Source organism: Plecotus auritus (assembly GCF_963455305.1).
Source record: "Plecotus auritus genome assembly, chromosome: 1".
In the NCBI taxonomy this organism is placed as follows: Eukaryota; Metazoa; Chordata; class Mammalia; order Chiroptera; family Vespertilionidae; genus Plecotus; species Plecotus auritus.
The window spans coordinates 214,063,082-214,083,541 of NC_137770.1; the positions used below are offsets into that span (position 1 = coordinate 214,063,082).

At 43.4% G+C, this 20,460-nt stretch overlaps 1 protein-coding gene across 2 annotated transcripts in view; it reads left to right on the top strand.

The window, feature by feature from the left end:
• Positions 1-4,297: 4,297 nt before the first annotated feature.
• The window catches only part of KDR (kinase insert domain receptor), a 45,852-nt gene continuing 29,689 nt past the window's right edge, over positions 4,298-20,460 (top strand). For both annotated transcript variants that reach the window (XM_080682522.1, XM_080682521.1), the window contains exons 1-9: positions 4,298-4,657; positions 8,420-8,513; positions 10,915-11,111; positions 13,913-14,043; positions 14,281-14,449; positions 15,049-15,188; positions 15,803-15,980; positions 19,895-20,009; positions 20,104-20,267. In XM_080682522.1, coding sequence (XP_080538648.1) covers positions 4,327-4,657; positions 8,420-8,513; positions 10,915-11,111; positions 13,913-14,043; positions 14,281-14,449; positions 15,049-15,188; positions 15,803-15,980; positions 19,895-20,009; positions 20,104-20,267 — 1,519 coding nt within the window. In that variant the 5' untranslated portion in view covers positions 4,298-4,326. The remainder of the gene's footprint in view (positions 4,658-8,419; positions 8,514-10,914; positions 11,112-13,912; positions 14,044-14,280; positions 14,450-15,048; positions 15,189-15,802; positions 15,981-19,894; positions 20,010-20,103; positions 20,268-20,460) is intronic.

Here is a 20,460-nt window from a genome sequence, read left to right on the forward strand (position 1 = left end):
TTTTCTGGTGCTGTGTGGATTTCCAGTTAATTATTTAAATTTTCTGCATGCTTTTCACATTTAAACTTGTTCTATTTATCCGTATGTAAGATATAACAAGAAACTATATGGGAGAGCTTGGGAGGGCATAAAGGCATACATATCTATAGTAACTGAGATTTTTCCTTGCAAGTAGACTGTTCATTTATGCTCTCATTGTTTTCACCATAGTAACTTTAGTCCTACTCATCTGTCTCATCTGTTTCACAAAAAGGATGGGGAGTTTGTTTTATTTTTATTTACTTATTTTTTGGGGGGGAGGTTATATTTATTAGAATGTAAGACTTTAAGAATAAAACCAAAGCCTTAGCCAGTTTGGCTCAGTGGATAGAGCATTGGCTGGCAGACCACAGAGTTCTGGGTTCATTTCTGGTCAAGGATACATACCTCTTTGCAGGCTCCTCCCTGGCCTGGGCCCTGATTGGGGCTCGTGCAGGAGGAACCAATTGATATGTTTCTCTCACATCCATAATTCTGTCTTTCCTCTCTCTTCCACTCGCCCTAAAATCAATGGAAAAATATCCTCAGGTGAGGATTAAAAAAAAAAGAAGAAGAATGAAACCAAATTCTGATAGGCACATCCAAGGCAAGCCTGACCTAGCCTTCTTTACCTTGAACATGCAAGTACTGTACGTTTTAAGTTAAAAATATGTCATACAGAGAGTAAAACAAACGTGGGCGTGTAAGGAAGTAGGATAACGAGGGAGAAAGGGTATGCTCATAATCTCTTAACGCATGATAGTCATGAGTACACACCAGCTATGAAATCTAGTCCACCTCTGGCAAGGTAGTCACAGCTTCTGGGAAACAAATTAAGTGAATAAACATAAGCAAGGAGAAAGTGTCATGCAAAAATGTAATCAACAAATGGCACGATCGGGAAATATAACAGCCACTGGAAGACAGAGTTGATACTGATTTGGACTTTTTATTTGTAAAAGTAACACTTTCTTGCTTTGACAAAACGTTTTAGAAATATACAAAGTCAAAAGTGCAAGTTTCCATCCATCTGCCTCCCTGCTTTGACCATTTCGCAGAGGTAAATGCCAAGACACTGACAATGGAAAAATCAGTGGCAACACTTTGGTTAGACTTTCTTAAAACACAAAAATTTTTATCATGGAAAGTCATGTAAAAGTAGAGAGAATAGCAAAATGAATCATATGTATCCATCATTCACCTCCCACAATTATTAACCTTTTGCTCATCTTCATACTTACTTTTTAAGATATGAAGTCCAAAATACTGGTGATGGAACCAAATTACACAGAGTGTAGTTTATGCAGCTTGCTTGGTGATATGAACAATATATATTGTGTGCATAAAACCCAAAGAAGTAGCTGGAGATACAGTAGTTGTGATGAAGTTAAATTTGTCCTGAGCGGAGCTACTGTGAAGACTGCTCATTTATGCTCTCATTGTTTTCACCGTAGTAACGTTAGTCCTAGTGCCTAGCACATAGGCGGTGCTCCAAGACTGTTGAATGAATGAGCTTTCTTCGCAGTTTAGGTCATGGCAGCATGATGGAGACCGTGCATGGTAATGCCTAACTAACTTTTGCAGAATACTTCCTAGTGTGAAGTATTTACTATGTGCTGGGCATCTGTGCTTACCAGATGTTACGTCTTAGTCTAAGTGCCTTACATCATTTAATTGTTGCAAAACCCTACAAAAAGATACTATCTATTATCATTAAAAAAAGAAAGATACTTAACTAATAAGTTACTCAAGACCACATGGATAGTAAGGGGTAAATCTGAGAGTCAAGCCCAGACAGTGTGGCCCCAGAGTCTGTGAACCTAGCACCATTCTTTGTTGTTTCGCCACAGATGTGTCTGAATACCATTTATGGGTACTTTGATAGGTGGTTGTCGTACCTAGGGCCTAGATAGACATTTAAAAACAGTAAATAACATACTTCGCCATTTTTCATGAATGCAAGGCATTTCTGAGTGCTGTGTGGGAGGGAATGTGGTAGACTGATTTCATTGAGACCCTGCCAAATTCTGGTCTTGTGGCCATCAAAGGCGCATCATTTCCTTCCAAGACTTCTAAAGGGGGCTATTACCATGGCCTGCAGGTTCTGGTTTGCATTCAGAGGAGACACTATCTTCTTAAGTGAGATGTGGAAAAGGAAGTGTCATGCATTGTAAATAAGGCTGAGAGAGAAGAACTGTTTGGAGATAGAGTTGGGAAAAAATCGCCTTCTGCAACTCATGTTTCATCTCCTCCCCCTTATCCAACTTTGCCAGAGCCCATCCTGTTTTCTTTGCTAAGTTTACTAGCAGGAAGTGAGGAGTTTCTTTAGGGATACTCCTGCCCCTAACAAATAACTCATGGTTCAATATTAGTCCATGTATATGATGGGACACCATGCCACTATTGAAAAGAACAAGATGGAGCCCCGAGGGTTGATGTAGAATGATCTCCAAGTTATATTTTAAAATGGAAAAGCCAACACTCAAACAGCATTAATACCCAGGCTACTCTTTGTGGGTGGAGGAGGGTGATATAACTATACTCACACGTGCATAGAATTTGCTTGGGGAACAAAAGGAAGGTATAAATGCTTGCCTCTGCTGAAGGAAGGGCTTTTCATTCTAAACCATTTCACATTAAAATATTTTTAAACCAAATACATGCATTATATTTCAGAGTTAAAGTATTTCAATTGTTGCCCTAGCCAATTTGGCTCAGTGAATAGAGCGCTGGCCTGCGGACTGAAGGGTCCCGGGTTCAATTCCAGTCAAGGTCACATGCCTGGGTTGTGGGCTTGATCCCCTGTAGGGGCCTGCAGGAGACAGCCAATCAGTGATTCTCTCTCATCACTGATGTTTCTATCTCTCTCTCCCTTCCTCTTTGAAATCAATAAAAATATATTTTAAAAAAGGTATTTCAATTGTTAACCTGGCAAAGGAGTAAGTACAAAAAAATTCTTTAAAATAGTATAACAAAAGCAGCAGTTTACATTCATTGTGTATTTCAGGAGGAAGGGTTTGGACTATATGTAGAAGTAATTTTTCCTCTTCACCTTCCTCAAGGATGGCCCTTTAAGTTGTCATTGAAAAGCACCTGAGAAGTAGGAGACAGGAATTTGGAAGATCCCTATTGAATGAAGTTAGGAGATATCTGATGCCATGCCCCCCATGTGGGGAGAAATGGAGGGAAAAGAAGAACTAAATGTGCTCAGAAAGGAATCAGAGTTCTCCCAAGCTCCACAAAGAGTGGACACATGTGAAGAGAGCTGTGAGGTTTGGTGCAGTGTTCTGGGTGCCCAGGGTCTGGGAGCTTCCGCTTCACAGCTTCTCCAGTGAAGCAGGTTGCTGGGCCTCCGTCCCCTCAGCCGGTATCTTGTCTGGAAGCTGTGCTCTGTACAGGGGCCTGGCCTAAGGCCCAAGAGGAGTCACGCTAGGCCCCTGTGGGGAACACGGAGAGCCCCACTGGCCGGACGGGTGACCCTCACTCCCGCGGTGGGTATGCCAGAGCTCTGGGTGCCTCCAGCTCTCTGGAGACCTGAGGTAGGTTTTTGGCGAAAGCCAGATAGGGGGGTGGCCTGTGTCTCAAATTTAAATGCGTTTGGGGGCTTGACAGGTAACTTAAAAACACTTGAAGCTGCCAGGTAGAAGAGAAAATACCGGGAACTTTGGAGAACTGGGGAAGGGCATATTGTGACTATTTCAGATTCCGATTTTTACACTACAGCTGTGCTGGCCAAGCAGCACACCATGCCCGCTGGAGTCAAGGCCAGTTTCCGATCCCTGGAGCCCTGGCCAGTTGGCGATCCTGCGGTTCAGCTGCGTACCTGTTTCTCCCCAGTTGCTTTAACCTGCTGCTGATCCTCAACCTGACTCCTGCCACTGAGGCCCACGTGGCACGGAAGACCTTCCCAAACGTTGGCGCGCATCCCGAGGGCGCAGTGTCCCTCGCTGAGCTCCCAGTACTGCTCCCCAGCATCTCGGCGGTCCAGCAACCGAAGGAACCTCGGAGTGGCTCAGAACCTGTTGGCGGCTACATTTTATTTCTGCCAGAAACGGGGTTGTTGCGTCTGAGACGTCGGGGGACTCGGGCCAGGCGGGGTTCCGGGCCAAGGGAGAGATAGGGAGATGTAATGGGCGTTGGAAGCCGGGGATCCAGGCGGGGTACCCGGCTGAGGGGCGGGGCCGGCCACAGGGTGGGGGGAGTCCTGCCCCCGGTCCCGCCCCGCATCGCCCCGCCCCCGCGCTCTAGAGTTTCTGCCACAGGCTCTCCCTCTGCACTGGTCCCGGGACCCCGGAGAGCAGGCCGTGTATGGTTGGGTTTCCTCTGCCCGCGCGGACAGCACTCGCGCGCTACAGAAAGTCCGGAGTTGTCCCGCAGCCGGGGTATCCTCTGCTACCCGCGCCCGCAGACGACCCTGCAGCGGAGGCCGGAGCCGAGGCACCCTCACCCTGCGCACCCCGGAGTCCTGCGCTGCAGCGCGCGGTCCACCTCCACCCCTTCTTTGCGGGGCGGGCCGGGGGAGACAGGACCGGCGCCCCAATTCTGGGCACTGCGCCCGCCGCGGGGTGCGGGATGGAGAGCAAGGCGTTGCTGGCCATCGCTCTGTGGCTCTGCGTGGAGACTCGGGCTGCCTTTGTGGGTAAGGAGCCCGCTCCCTAGGAGGAAGGCTGAGAGGCCGGGTGCGGGCGGGGAGATGGGGATGCGGAGAGGACCCGGAGGCCAGACCTCCCTGGGATCTTAGAGCTGAAGAGTTGAAAGTGACCGGACACTTTGTGTTCTTTCATTTACCAACGAGGCTCAGCGACTGGCCCAGGATTCCCTATCAAGTTGGTGGTCTCCAGAGCCCGGTGCCTTTTCCACGACTCTGGTCTCGGACAGGGGCCTCGGCTGGAGCCACCCTCGGGCTCTCGGGAGGCGGGGGTGGGAAGGCTGGCCGGCAGGAGATGCTCCCACAGGCGGAAAAAGCGGTGGAAGGAGGTCCCCGGCTCGCACCATCCTTGCTCTCGCGCAGGGAAGGAGCCTTGGAGGGAGCACCTTGCACTCAGCTCTGCCTCTGAAAGAATCAAGCCGTGACCGGGGCTGCTCTTCCCTTTTGGCTCGAACTCACACACTCACTGTATGGGATGGGGTCCGGAGCGCGGGCGGGCATTTTCCCCGTCTTGGTGCAGGACTCCGTTTTCCTCGCAGAGAGAAGGGGGGAAATTGGGGCTTGGACTCGGGACTTTGACAGCTTCCCAAAGTGTCTCCAAGTAACAGTCACATTCCTATGAAAAACCATTTCACATCTTTCAAAGCGCTTTGGTCCTTGCCGTAAGCGCATGGTCAGAAGTTCACGTTCTGAAAACTTACTCCAGGGGACTTGGTACCTAGATAAAGCACACCTCTCCCTCTCCTTGCCACCAAATATTTAGCTCCTTCGAGATTAGGAACACATATACTCTTGATGCAATAAATTCTCTTGCCTTTTTTTCTTTCTTTCTCTCCCCACCCCTTGCCCCTATCTGTTTTCTGTAGCCACAGTTTGCTGATTTCCAGATTTGCACTCTTTGGAGGGTGAGAAAGGGGACAGGATGGAGAAAGGGGGAGGAGAGATATCAAATAATTCAGGAAAAAATCCTTATATAAGAAGAAAAGACTCGGGTCTTTAAAAAAAAAAAAGACGTATAAAGTAACAAGATCATCTGTCTACAGTTACTGATTTTTTTTTTAAACGATTTGGTTCATCCAGGGCCAGCTCCACCATGGACATTCATTTGTCCATGACAAGCCCGCCCTCTCCCCCTTTATAGGGAGAGAATGAAGGTCTGGAACATGTGGTTGTTCTGTATCTCACAAAGAAGTGAGTTCCTTTTAAGCCTGGGGTGTTTCATAGTGTAGCAGTAGTCAACTGGTCATCGGGTTGCCCTGAATATAATGATGAGGTTGCCCTTTCAGAGTGTGTGACTTGCTTAATTGGATTGGACTTAATTGGTGCCATCAAATTCTAGAGACAGAGGCACCGTTGTTTTTCCTTCCAGTCTTTGGAAGGGTAACAGTGCACAAATTAATCAATTTTGGTTATGGGATTTGAACATAGAAGGGCTTTTTATTGAGCAGTAGCATATGTACTTCTTATAGTTATTTCTTTAGAACTTTCTGAAGAGTAGAACTCAAACTTGCCAATGAAAATGAATGAAGCTTTAATAGAGAAAAAAATTGAGTGCTGGTCTACAGATATGAGTTGAAAGTTACCATTACTGATAGCCTTGTTGCATAGTTTTTTGTTGTTGTTGATGTGTCCCTAGGAAAGTATAGTGTTGTTTTGGCTTCCCAGGAAAAATACTTAAAAATGTTTTTAAGTATTGATTGAAAAATACTTAAAAAATGTTTTTAAGGCTCTACAGCAGCGGTTCTTAACCTGTGGGTCACGACCCACAGGTTGAGAACCGCTAGCAGGGTCGCCTAAGACCATCGGAAAACACAGATATTTACATTATGATTCATAACAGTAGCAAAATTACAGTTATGAAGTGGCAATGAAAATAATTTTATGGTTGGGGGTCACCACAACATGAGGAACTGTATTAAAGGGAAAGGGTCGCGGCATTAGAAAGGTTGAGAACCACTGATCTAGAGTGTGAGATAATCTGTTGCAATAATTAATGAAGATCTTCAAGAATCTCTCATTTTGGTGGTGGGGTGGGCAGAACTTAGTCTTCACTACCACTTTTCCCCTCTCATATGCATGCGCTTAAATAATGGGTTCTTTCCCATTCGGATCATTGTGTAAATTAATTAAGTTGTTGTTTTTGATATGTTTCTCAACCTAGTGTTTATTTTCCAAATAAATTGTTTTCCTTTTCCTTTTCTTAGACAAAGTGGGACTCCATTATTAGAAGGCTTTTCTTTTGCTTTTAAACATTTTGCTTTATTGTTTGTCTTTCATACTGTAAAGTGCTGTGCTAATTAACTGAACATCCGAGACCAACAGTTGTCCAAGAGTGGCCCAGAGACCATGTAGGATTGAGTTACCCAATGTGCTTGTTAAAATGCAGATTTGTAGGCCCAGGGACATTCTGACACAACCTAAAGTCCAAGAAGCATTGCCTGAAACACAAGTTGGTACCAGTGCCAATTAGTTTATAAGACTTGTTGTTGATATAAAATGATTTTCAGGTTTTTAAAGCTTTTTAAAATTATTTTTTAAGTATGTTACTTGTCAACAAATCTACAGTTATGTCAGCAACCTATTTTGCACATCTGGGTGAGTGTGTGAGAACATGTGTGCCCAGTTGCTCATTTTGCCTGCAGCTCTTCACATTGGGATACATAGATCCAATGCACTGGATATTGCACTGAATATTTGCTCATGCTCTCTTTGCTCATACGCTCTCATATTTACGAATACCCTCTTATCTGCCCAACGAGGTCAATGCCAGTTTAGGCCAAGAGGGTCATTTGTACTTAGTTGATGAGAGTTAACAATCATATTAAGCTTGGGTGCTTATCAAGCATTAATCTCTTGTTAAGGTGGTGTTTTGAAGATCTGGATATTAGTTAAGACCATAGCATCATGGTTAGTTGTTGTTTTCTTCTGATGCTCTTTCAAAACCTGATAGCTGTTTGCATTTAGTTGACAGAGAACTCAATTTTCTTGCTGTGGAGTAACCTAACCCAGGGTGAGGAATATATCCTATGGTATTTTTAAGTAAAGTCAGATATCTTGTGTTCCAAACTCGGTTTCAGGAGGAACTCAGAGTTTTGATTGTTAAGTTGAGATTCCCCAATTGCAATTCATTAACATTACACCTTTTCTAGTCCTATTCTCTGAGGAAAAGTATATTAATAGGCATATTATGTGACATTTTACTCAGTTTCTCTCAACTGGTTTTAATGTAGTCTTTCAACTTTGGCAGTTTAGTTATCAGAAAACTGATAAAGGAAAATGAGACAAGGTCATGGATATTCCTACCCCCTTCAGAGTACAGATGAACTATATAGAAATCTCTCTAAGTAGTATTTGTTAATCAGCAATTTAGTCGAATGTGTGCATCCTATGTTTTATAAGAAATGTCAGTGGGTCTTTTCCTCAGAGAGTGAGATCATCAGATGAAGGTTCATTGGGTTTCAATGCCCCATATCCTTTTGTAAGACCTTGAAGTTGGCAATGCAGGAAAACAGGAACTCCACCCTAGCTCCATGAATTGCAGAACTGTTGTGTTGGTTTATGACCATCTGCCCATTCTTCCTGTTATGACACAGCTTGTGAACTTTTACTGGGAATGGTGAAAAGTAAATTCACAGTTTAATGAATTGCTGAAGAGGTCTTTTAAAGTTATGGAGTATGCATTGTTTATGGAAGGTGTTTCCTATTGGGTCTGACTCAGTGGCAACTACATTCATTAATTTAATTTGTTTCTAGGTTTGCCTAGTGTTTCTCTTGACCCACCCAGGCTCAGCATACAAAAAGACATCCTTACAATTATGGCTAATACAACTCTTCAGATTACTTGCAGGTAAGGATTGATTTTAGATATGTAGATACGTATTTCCTGTATTAAGTAACTCATTATTGAGCAAAAAAATAATTTCCATACAGCATAATTGTAATAGATTTATAGTAATTGTTTATAAGTAGTGATGTTTCTAAGAAATGATATAATAATGAAAAAAATGAGAAAGGTTTTCTCCCAAAAATTCTGCATGATTTTGCTTGCATTCTTTTTTCTATTGCCCTCTGCCAACAATTCCCCCCAATAACCAGTGTAGAACCAGGCATTATATAGTAGACACTCAATAAATATTGAATAAATAAATGAAGTTGAGGACATACCCTTAAGGCAGTGGTCGGCAAACTGCGACTTGCGAGCCACATGCAGCTTGCGAGCCTTGGTTTGCCGCTCTGTTGACTAATGAGTTTGCCGACCACTGACCTAGACTCTCGACTCCAATAATTACAGGCTGTTGTTGTTCCTTGTGATTAAGCCCCTGTCCAGTGGTCGGCAAACTCATTAGTCAACAGAGCGGCAAACCACGGCTCGCGTGGCTCGCGAGCCGTGGTTTGCTGACCACTGCCTTAAGGGATAGGGTTGAAGAAGTTTTGGGCCATATTTATAACATAGCTTGTGAGTGGCTCTTGGGCATCTGTTTAGCTCTTTTCAAGAACTTCATGTCATGATAAAATTCTGACTGTAGTTGCGATTTAATATTCAGCCATTAATATTACTGAGTACCTGCTCTGCATAGGTAATGAACTTCATACTCTGGCTCAATATTCTGGAATGCCTCTCTTCTCACTTGCTAGCAAGAAGCCATACTATTATTGATTTTTGTTAACTAGAAAAACAGGCCTCTATGACAAGAAGAAGAGACCTTTAATTTTTGCCTTTCAGCCACTAACCCAGGCTGAGGAGAAGGAGAAGGAGAAGACCCTGGGGTTCAATGTAGTGATTATGCAGACGCTTGTCAAGACCAGTGTGTTTTGGCAGAATGGTGGGTAGAGGCAATGTTGCCCTCTGAGAAGAGTGCTGGAGGTCCAGCAAAAACCCTGGGCAACTTATTGATATTGTTTATGATGGCTGAATACCAAGTGTTCAGCACAGTGACACAGATCTATTTTAAATTGCAGAGTGTAAAGGATACCTAGTCCATTATCAAGGGTAGGTCGCCGATACCTGGGGGAAAAATTACACTAACAGGTGCTGTTTCTCTAGCTTTGCTATCTCAATACACATTTCTCACTAGATTTGCCTCTTACCTTCAACAACAAAGAATATTTAAAATCCTCAAAATTTTCATACTCCTTTTAAAAACTCCGAATAAACATTTCTTATGTTCTGAGAAAGCTATGAAGTTCCACGAATGTAACTGCAACTTCATGAAATTTCAAGTTCTTTGAAACAAGGATTAGTATGTAACCGTCTTCTTAACATTGACTATCCTCCTTGGAACTCTGTAGAGAAATGCTGTGATACAAGTAATCTATGTTTTGCCTGGCTGCTGTGGCTCAGTGGTTGAGTGTTGACCTATGAGCCAGGAGGTCACGGTTGGATTCCCAGTCAGGGCACATGCCTGGGTTGCGGGCTCCATCTCCATTAGGGGGCGTGCAAGAGGCAGCCGATCAATGATTCTCTCTCATCATTGATGTTTCTAGCTCCCTCTGCCTCTCCCTCCCTTTCTCTGACATCAATAAAAACATGTTTTTAAAAAAGTAATCTGTGTCTTAATGGACTCCTTACAGGTCCTGCCAGGCTCTTAGACAGTTGAACTCCTCTCTAACCTCACTTCTTACTCTCCTGCTTGCTCACTCTTATCTGGCCACTCTGGCTTCCTTGTTATTCCCTTAACACTTCAGATATGTACCCACTCCAAGGCCTTTACCTTTGTGTGCCCTCTGCCTAGAATACTGTTCCTTCTGATATTCATATAGCCCACTTCATCAAGACTCCTCCCTCCAGAACTCTTTACTCTTTTTTTTGTATCATCTATATTTTGTTCATAGTACTTATCACCACTGGGTAAAGCATACATTTTAATTTTTTAAAAATGTCTGCTATATTGAGGTTTATTTACTTTTTTATTGCCTGTCTCCTCCAACGAGACTGAGATTCCATAATGGCATTGATTTTTGTCTGATTTTTTCATGGCTGTATCTTTAGTTGGATGCATAGCACATACTTCATAAATATTTGTTGAATGAATGAATGCGTAAATTAATAAAAAAACTCAGGAATCCCTATAAGTGATTTCTGAATCTGAGTCTATGTTTTTTTGTCATTTGTTGAAATAATCTGTGTGACTCTGTTGAGAAGCCTATATAAGTTTGAGAACCTAAACTTCTATTGGTTTGTTTTTATTTAGAAACAGCTTCATAATGTGGCAGTTCACATTAATACTTTCCTGGAATTAATTTTTCAGGGGACAGAGGGACTTGGACTGGCTCTGGCCCAATAATCAGAGTGGCTCTGAGAAAAGAGTGGAGGTGACCGACTGCAGTGACGGCTTTTTCTGTAAGATGCTCACAATTCCCAAAGTGATCGGAAATGATACTGGAGCCTACAAGTGCTTCTACCAGGACACTGATGTGGCCTCGATTGTTTATGTCTACGTTCAAGGTAAGTGGTTAAAAGAAATTCATTTCCCACATTGATTTGCCAGCTATAAAACACAATAGGCACAAAAAAGAATACAACAAAAGGCTCACCCTAAAGGCTCTTGGCCAACAGGAATATACAAAATTCTTCTCTCCCAAGGCTCCCTCTGAGCATAAGACGCACTGATTTGTTCTGGAGCTTGGGCTCTGTTACATCTCTTTCGCCAATTAGTTTCGTTCTGATCTTTGTTTCTAAGGGAAATCTGTGTTCACAATTGGGTATGGAGATTTATAAAAAGCCTTCTGATGTTTGAGGAAAAAAAAAACACTCCCAGAAATACTTGAAAAGGAAGGTTCAGTGTGAATTATGGAATGGTTTCTGTGGAGAGATAGGTTATCTACAGCAGTAAGAGATTTCCCCAAGAATGCACAGGGAAACAGCCAAGGAATCTGGTGCTCTTTTGTTCATAGGAACTTTTCCCTCTTAAACTTCATAGTAGATTACTCCTATACTTTGGTGCAAATGGAGATGCTGCCTCAAAGGGCCTTTGAGGACAGTGTTTTTCTCCTTTGTATGGTCTGAGATGGTGCATGATATGGTACATCATTCTAGAATAAGATTGACACCATGGTGGCCAATTAACACCCATGCAGGATAAAATACAATGTTACATGTATTCAGTATTTATAATATGAATTCATTCTTTGTATTTCAAAACTCTTCTACTACCTGAATTTCCCTGTGAAAACTGACTTAACTAATCAGATACTTATCATATAATTTGGAGAAATGTAAATATTGTACAGTATTTTGCTTGGATGTACTAATTTTTTTTTTCAGTGTAGATGACTTTTGTAGACATTTTATTTATACATTTGTATACCTCTTTAAATCCCAGAGGATTTGAGGTAGGTGAAGATGGCTTCGACTTTTTTCCAGAAGTATCTTTTATAGCACAAGAATTTTGTCAGCTTGAAAAACATATTTGGAATATATCCACTTGCCTTTTGATAATGCAGTTTAGTCAGTGCAATGGAAAAGTGGAGAACACATCAAAATAACATGTCACTCCTGGATTGTATAGTATTTGAGTATTACTTTTTTGTCCAGGTTAAGCACGACCCAAGGTAGAATTCTGTGCCTCCTCTCTGCAGAATGTGAAAGAGACAAAGCTCAGATCTTTGAGAATTTCTGGCTCCTTTTGATCCGGCAGTCTTGGGAGACCAGGCTTTCTCAGAAGATTGCGAGGATTTCCTGCTTTCAGCCTGTCTGGAAATAGACTACACGATGAACCTCTCCCATAATATCTCCTTATTTCCTTCTCCCTGGAGTCAGGAAACCTGGAGACATGTGAAAACTCATTTCATGAGTTTCAGTAAATATTTTATTTTGAGAGGATGGGTGGTTGTTTGGTTTTCTTTTGTTTATTTCCTTTTTCATGGGATACTGAAATAGAATTGATTTACCGAATAGCTTTAGTCTTACGTCAAGGGGTTAATTTAGTTTCCAAAGGCTTCTGTAAGCAAGCTCTATAACATTTCCTACCATATGGATGAATGGTAGGCAATGTTAAGAAGTAGTAAGCCCTAGCACTGTTTATTTGTATATTGCTCATCTTTTGTATACCATCAAATTCGGCTTCCTGTTGAAGAGGTAAGCTGTTCAAGATTGTGGTCATGAAACTTAACAATGGGAAAGAAAATACTGGATGTCCCCACTGGTCTCCACCTTACTTCCTTAGTCTTCTGACCCCATTCCCTCCAGGAATGGATGGAGCCAGGAAGTGGGCCCTGGCCTGGCAAGATAATGGCTATGGCATGTGATGGGCTGGATTGGCTGTCTTTCTGTGCTTTCCAGCTGGGAAGGAAGTCAGATTTCTGCTGTTGAGAGAATTAGTTGCCTTTGTCCCCTTTGGTTTAATTAACTCTTCCTTCCCTTGGACCAACCATCTTGAAGCACTCTGAACATGCTAAGTCAGGTGTGTGGGGCATAGCAACTTGAACGATTATCTTTGTGAGGGTTCAGGCATGACTTCACTCCACATTAACTCTATCTCTGGGGAATGGAGGAGTTTCCCACCAGCGTATGAACATTGTATGAACAATGTTTGAACAGCATTAAAATATCTTTTGTTTTCTTCTCACTCTTTGCCATGGTGGCTTTTCAAGTTTTTGTCATTGAAGATATTAATGACCGCTGAATATTAAACTAGACACAATAACTATTAAACATAATTTTATAAAGAATCTCACACTGAGTCTTCACAATTTTGAAATACCCATATAAAACAATTCAAAAATTGTTAGTTACTTCTTGCTTATTTTAAAGTTCTTTTGGGACCTGTTAATTTATTTTCATGGTATTTACATTATTCACCTAAAGAAAGAGAACATGAATTTTTTTTAACATCAATAAAAGTTTAAATCTATTTTAAATTTTATATATGAAAAATGTAATGTATATGAAAAATGTATATGTGTATATGAAAATGAAGAAGTATACTCATTCCTTTTGAAAAAATTATAATGATCATTCTGTTTAAATGTGGAACCTATAAGATATATTATACTTATTGATGATCCTTGTGAAAGGAGTCAGTTCCATTCTGTGATTTTTCTTTCAGATTTTTCACACAAAATCACACACACACACACCCTTCTTGCAGGATACCCTGGGAGCCAGATATGTACCAGCAGATTGACCTGTGGATCCCTTTCCCTAGTGTGAAATGTCAATTCCAATCATTCACTTCTCAGAACCTGAAAGATAACCAACTTTTCCAGTAAATTCCATTAAGTAAACAGAATGAAATTTTCTTTTAGATTACAGGTCTCCATTTATTGCTTCTGTTAGCGACCAACATGGAGTTGTGTACATCATGGAGAACAAAAACAAAACTGTGGTGATTCCATGTCTTGGGTCCGTTTCAAACCTCAATGTGTCACTTTGTGCAGTAAGTTACATCTTCAGTCTTCTCTTCTGTTGTCTTAATTTTAAACTACTAAGATGGGTAGCTTGTTTATAATATAACATCAAGAATGATATTTAAAGATCGTATAGGAAGGGTCAAAATGACAATAAAGAAAACCAATTTGTATTCCTAAAACGTCAATTTTTTAGTGATCATTTTACATGATTTTGCTTTTGGATAGCACTTGATTAAATATTTGACATTTCTGTTCCTACCTAGAGATATCCAGAAAAGAGGTTTGTTCCTGATGGTAATAGAATTTCCTGGGACAGCAAGAAAGGCTTTACTATTCCCAGCTACATGATCAGCTATGCAGGCATGGTCTTCTGTGAAGCAAAAATTAATGATGAAAGTTACCAGTCTATTATGTACATAGTTGTGGTTGTAGGTAAGAGAACAGTTCCTTTCTATATCATTATTATCACACACAAAGATTGGCTTCCTGTATTAGGATCCTGGAGCTTTAGGTATAGAGTGAAAGACAGGGATTTGAAAAATATATTAACTCAAGAAACAGTATTGGGCAACTCATTATATCTACTCTTTTTTTTAAAAAAAATCAAATAAACCCATGTGCAATCAAGGTTTTCTCTTTTCTTGCCAAGACCAAGGATGAAAAAGAATACTATTAACTGAAGTATATTTTATGGAAAATTTAATGTTCAGAGCATTGCTTGGCATCGATTATTTTAATTATACCTATTTTATGGAAAGTTCAGCAATTTACTAAAGCTGGCCCCATTGGCTATTGACTACTCAAATTTTACTACTTTTCTCTCCACTGGGCTCCAACATCTTTGAGATCCCCGAAGGTTTGCTTTGTAAATCTCTACAGGCCATTTGTCTGAGAGCTCCCAAATATTGGTGAAACCCTCAGGGAAAGATGATGTGACCCATTTTAATGTTGCATCATTTGGGGAAAGCTTGTGCCAACTCATAGATTTGTTTTCCTTCTCACTTTCTGTTTTTTCAATTTACTTGCTCCAGGGTCAAAGATTTATGATGTAGTTCTGAGCCCCGCTCACAAAGTCGAGCTGTCTGTTGGAGAGAAGCTTGTTTTAAATTGTACAGCAAGGACTGAACTAAATGTGGGGATTGACTTCAACTGGGAATACCCTTCTTTGAAGGTAACACTAACAATTTAAAGCCAGCTCTCTAAATACTTTGCTAATCAGCTCCAATAGAGTTTGCTTGAGAGAGATAGGGACCTCTCTAGCCAGATAAAATGTAAATATCTTCACACACACACACACACACACACACTTTAAGAGAATTGCAGAACAGACAACATTAATGGAAAAGAAGATGCAATGCCAAGAATTCTCTGTCCCACTCTGCTACAATCAGGCTCTGAAGATTAGTTTTCTCTGGGTGATTCCATCTTCACAGGTTGTTTTATTTCTCTGTTCTGCAAAGTCTTTGATCTATTTTCCCTTTAAGAGAATTTCTCTCTTCAAGAGGTGGCATGAGACACACTTCTCTTTAAACAGTGATCCTATTTGCCTGTTTCTGCAGTTCATACCCATCTCATTCCCACTATGCGAGGTTTTAAAAATCCTATTTCATTTAGTTCCATTTATTTCTCCTGAAACCAAATATATTTGTTGTTTACATAAGTTAAAAGTTCTGAAATCTCTATTATCAGCATTAAGTAGTATCCACCAAGAGCCAAGACTTGATGTTCTGGGTATCTAGAATCTACTGGGTAATATTATCCTGGACTTAGTAAACTGTTTTTCAGCATCAGCATAAGAAACTTGTGAACCGGGACCTAAAAACCCAGTCTGGGAGTGACATGAAGAAATTTTTGAGCACCTTGACTATAGATGGTATAACCCGGAGTGACCAAGGGTGGTACACCTGTGAGGCTTCCAGTGGGCTGATGACCAAGAGGAACAGCACATTCGTCAGGGTCCATGGTAAGCTAAGATCTCCTTTGGAATTATGCTGTGTTTTGGAATGTGACATAATTTAAATAAATTCAGATCAGCTAGTGAACCCTATTTTGATCATTCAGAAGATAGAGGCCTGATGCACGAAATTCGAGCAAGAGTAGTCCTTCCTTCCCCCGGTTGCTGGCACCGGCTTCCCTCTGGCACCCAGCACCCAGGCTTCCCTCGCAGCCCCAGCTTCATCAGTCTAATTAGCATACTACGCTTTTATTATTATAGATTTCTGAACTCTTGCTAGGGTGGCCACATGACCTAGAGGCCAAGAGCATAGCTTGGATTCAAAATCCCAACTTTAATGGTGAGATGAGCCAATAGATCATTAAAGCTCACTAAATAGTACTTGTTGTAGTAGTTGTTGGTGCTATTATTACTATAATATGCAGAATGTTATTATCTAAGATAGTTTTTAGATTTTCATTTTATTGCAAGGCTGAGAGTCCCACTTGAGTAAGCATGGGCTTTGCAGTTGGAAAAATCTGGATTGAATTACTTTCTGTGGGGCTTTGAGCAAATAACTTAATTTCTCTTTCAGTCACATAAATGCCTCAGTTTAGATGATAATTTATGTGGCACCCAAATTATGAGCCTTTGTAAGGATTTGGGGTTTTATAATATGAGAATGCATAGCAGGGTTTTAAGCAGGGAGAGAGACATGTTCTGGCTTATGTTTTTATAGGATTATTATCTTTTTTTTTTTTATATGGAATACTTTAAGGAAGTAAGGGTGGAAGTAGGGAGACTAGTTAGGAGGCTAATCACAAAAATACAGTGACAGATGGTAGGTGGCTTAAACAAAAGTGGCAGAGGTAGAAGTAGTGAGAAGTGATCTGATTTTGAATATATTTTTGAAGTTAGAGCCAATAGGATCTACCTATTAATTCATTGGCTAGGGGGGCGCAAGATAAAAAGAATGGAAGCTGACCTTTGAGTTTTTATCATGAACAACTGAGTGAATGGTTATTTTACTTCCTGAGATAGGGAACGTTGATAGAGGAATAAGATGAGGAGAAACAGGATTGGCTGTGTTCATTTGAAGATGCCTATTAAACATCCAAAAGGAGATATCCTATCTAATAAAAGAGTAATATGCAAATTGACCATCACTCCAACACACAAGATGGCCGTCCCCATGTGTACACAAGATGGCCAGGAGGGGAGGGCAGTTGCGGGGGACCACGCCTGCAGGGGATGGCAGTTGGGGGCAACCAGGCCTGCAGGGGAGGGCAGTTGGGAGGGACCCAGGCCTACAGAGGAGGACAGTTGGGGGGACCCAGGCCTGCAGGGGAGGGCAGTTTGGGGGAACCCAGGCTTGCAGGGGAGGGCAGTTTGGGGGGACCCAGGCCTGCAGGGGAGGACAGTTGTGGGGGGATACCCAGGCCTGCAGGGGAGGACAGTTGGGGGGGACCAGGCCTGCAGGGGAGGGCTGTTGGGGGGAACCAGGCCTGCAGGGGAGGGCAGTTGGGGGGAACCAGGCCTTCAGGGGAGGGCAGTTGGGGGGAACCAGGCCTTCAGGGGAGGGCAGTTGGGGGGAACCAGGCCTTCAGGGGAGGGCAGTTGGGGGGGACCAGGCCTGCAGGGGAGGGCAGTTGGGGGGAACCAGGCCTGCAGGGGAGGGCAGTTGGGGCGGGGGGAGACCCAGGCCTGCAGGGGAGGACAGTTGGGGGGACCAGGCTTGCAGGGGAGGGCAGTTGGGGGGAACCAGGCCTGCAGGGGAGGGCAGTTGGGGGGGACCAGGCCTGCAGGGGAGGGCAGTTGGGGGGAACCAGGCCTACAGGGGAGGGCAGTTGGGAGGGACCAGGCCTGCAGTGGGGGGGGGGGGCAGTTGGGGGCCACCAGTCCAGCAGGGGAGGGCAGTTGGGAGTGACCAGGCCTGCAGGGGATGACAGGGGCAACCAGGCCTGCAGGGGAGGACAGTTAGGGGCAATCGGGCCAGCAGGGGAGCAGTTAGGCATCAATCAGGCTGGCAGGCAGAAGCTGTTAGGGGCAATCAAGCAGGCAGGCAGCGAGCTGTTGGGAGCCAGCAGTCCTGGATTGTGAGAGGGATGTCCAACTGCCCAGTGGGATCGGGCCAAAATGGGCAGTTGGACATTCCTCGAGGGGTCCCAGATAAGAGAGGGTGCAGGCTGGGCTGAGGGACACACACCTCCTTCCCCATGCACAAATTCCATGCACCATGCCTCTAGTATAATATATAATACATAATATATAATATCTTATCTAATAAAGAGGGAATATGCTAATTAACCATCACTCTGTCACAAAAATGGCTGCACCCACAGCTGAGGCCAAGTTCCCATAAGGAGCCTTAACAAGCAATCAGCAGGGACCTGAGGCTACGCCCTCCCCCGCCCCTGTGGGGCTTGACAGGGGACCTCAGGCTGGCAGGGCTTGACAGGGGACCTCAGGCCACACCCCCCACCCAGCAGGGCTTGACAGGGGACCTCAAGGTGCACTTCCCATCCTGGTGCTGGGCTAGAGGACCTCAGGCTGCTCCCCCAGCCCCAGTGCCAGGCCGGGGGACCTCAGGCCACGCCCCCCACCAGGTGGGGCTTGACAGGAGACTTCAGGCCATGCCCCCCACCCCAGCACCAGGCCGGGGGACCTCAGGCTGCACCCCCCACCCCAGCACTGAGCCAGGGGACCTGAGGCTGTGCCCCCCTGCCTGGCGGGGCTTGACAGGGGACCTCAAGGTGCACCCCCAGTGCTGGGTCGGGGGAACTCAGGCCGTGCCCCCCGCCCAGGGGGGACCTGAGGCTGTTCCCCCCGTCCCAGTGCCGGGCTGGGGGATCTGAGGCTGCGCCACCCCCACTCCCTTGCCTGGTGGGGCTTGACAGGGGATCTCAGGCCATATCCCACACCTGGCGGGGCTTGACAGGGGACCTAAAGGCATGCTCCCACCACCCCCGTCTGGGCCGGAGGACCTGAGGCAACGTTCCCTGCCCAGCGGGGCTTGACAAGGATGGGACTAGCCAGGTCTGGATCTATCCCAATGAGGGGAAGCGGGGGCGGCGGCCAGGTCTGGGTCTCATGCGATTTTGAGGCACATGTGGGTGGGCAGGGACTTGACTCTGGGTCCCATGGTGTGCCCCAGACTCTGACAGGAGGAAGGTTTTCATATACATTTTACTCATTTTCTTTCATCTCTTGACACTTCTATTATAGAGAAAGGGCAAATAGCAATATTAAATTATTTCCTCTAATTAATCCCCTTTTAATGTGCATGAATTTCGTGCACCGGGCCACTAGTATAATATATAATATGTAATATGTAATATGTAATATGTAATATGTGATATATGATATATGATATATGATATATGATATATGATATATCATATATCATATATCATATATCATATATAATATATAATATATAATATATAATATATAATATATAATATATAATATATAATATATAAACCTGGAACCCAGAAAAGTCAGGGCTAGAGACAAACACTTAGGAGGATGTAAATGGCACTTTATGCCTGAGACTAGAGGAAGGAATTGATAAAGAGAAGAGGTCTGAGGACTGAGTCCTGGGGCATGTGGTGGGTATGTATATAGTGTGATGGGAGCAGAGGAGAAGGAACATCCAAGTGTCTGGGGAACTTAGAGAAAGCTTCACAGAGGAAACATTGCTTGAACTGAGACTGAGCAATTGGTAGGCCTGTGGAGTACATTTGGGGGGAGAGAGAATCAAAGGCAAAACTTGGAGGTAATGGAGGGGCTGGAATATGACTTACAGCAGGATAGTATGGGCAGTCTCTGAACTTAGACCCCCAAGGCCTTTGACTCTTCATTTGAAATGAAATAATAAACCAAATGATCTCTTACAATAAGTTGACATTTGTGAGAATAATTCTTTTTTTTTTTTCTTTCAGAAAAACCTTTTGTCGCTTTTGGTAGTGGCATGGAGTCTCTGGTGGAAGTCACGGTGGGAGACCGGGTCCGAATCCCTGTGAAGTACCTTGGTTACCCTCCGCCAGAAATAAAATGGTAACTCTTGGAAATAAACACAAAGCATTGTTCCACGTGAAAGTAAATCCGAGATTGTATAATTCCTGTTTATTTCCCCCCCCCCCCCACGTAGGTATAAAAATGGAAGACCCATTGAGTCTAATCACACAATTAAAGTGGGGCATGTACTGACGATTATGGAAGTGAGTGAAAAGGATACAGGAAATTACACTGTTATCCTTACCAATCCCATTTCAAAGGAGAAACAGAGCCACATGGTATCTCTGGTTGTGAATGGTGAGTCCATCCAGTTTTCCTTTTCTGCCCAGAATTTATTATGAAGTGTACGGTTATGTTTTCCTATTCTTTTGTCACCTGCTGCTTCACGCCCATCATGAGTGGGCTCCTATGTATAAAAATAGTCCAGAGCAGTAGCATTGAAATGAGGTATAGGAGTGTGCTCTGGACATGTTTGCAAATGAACTGCGTG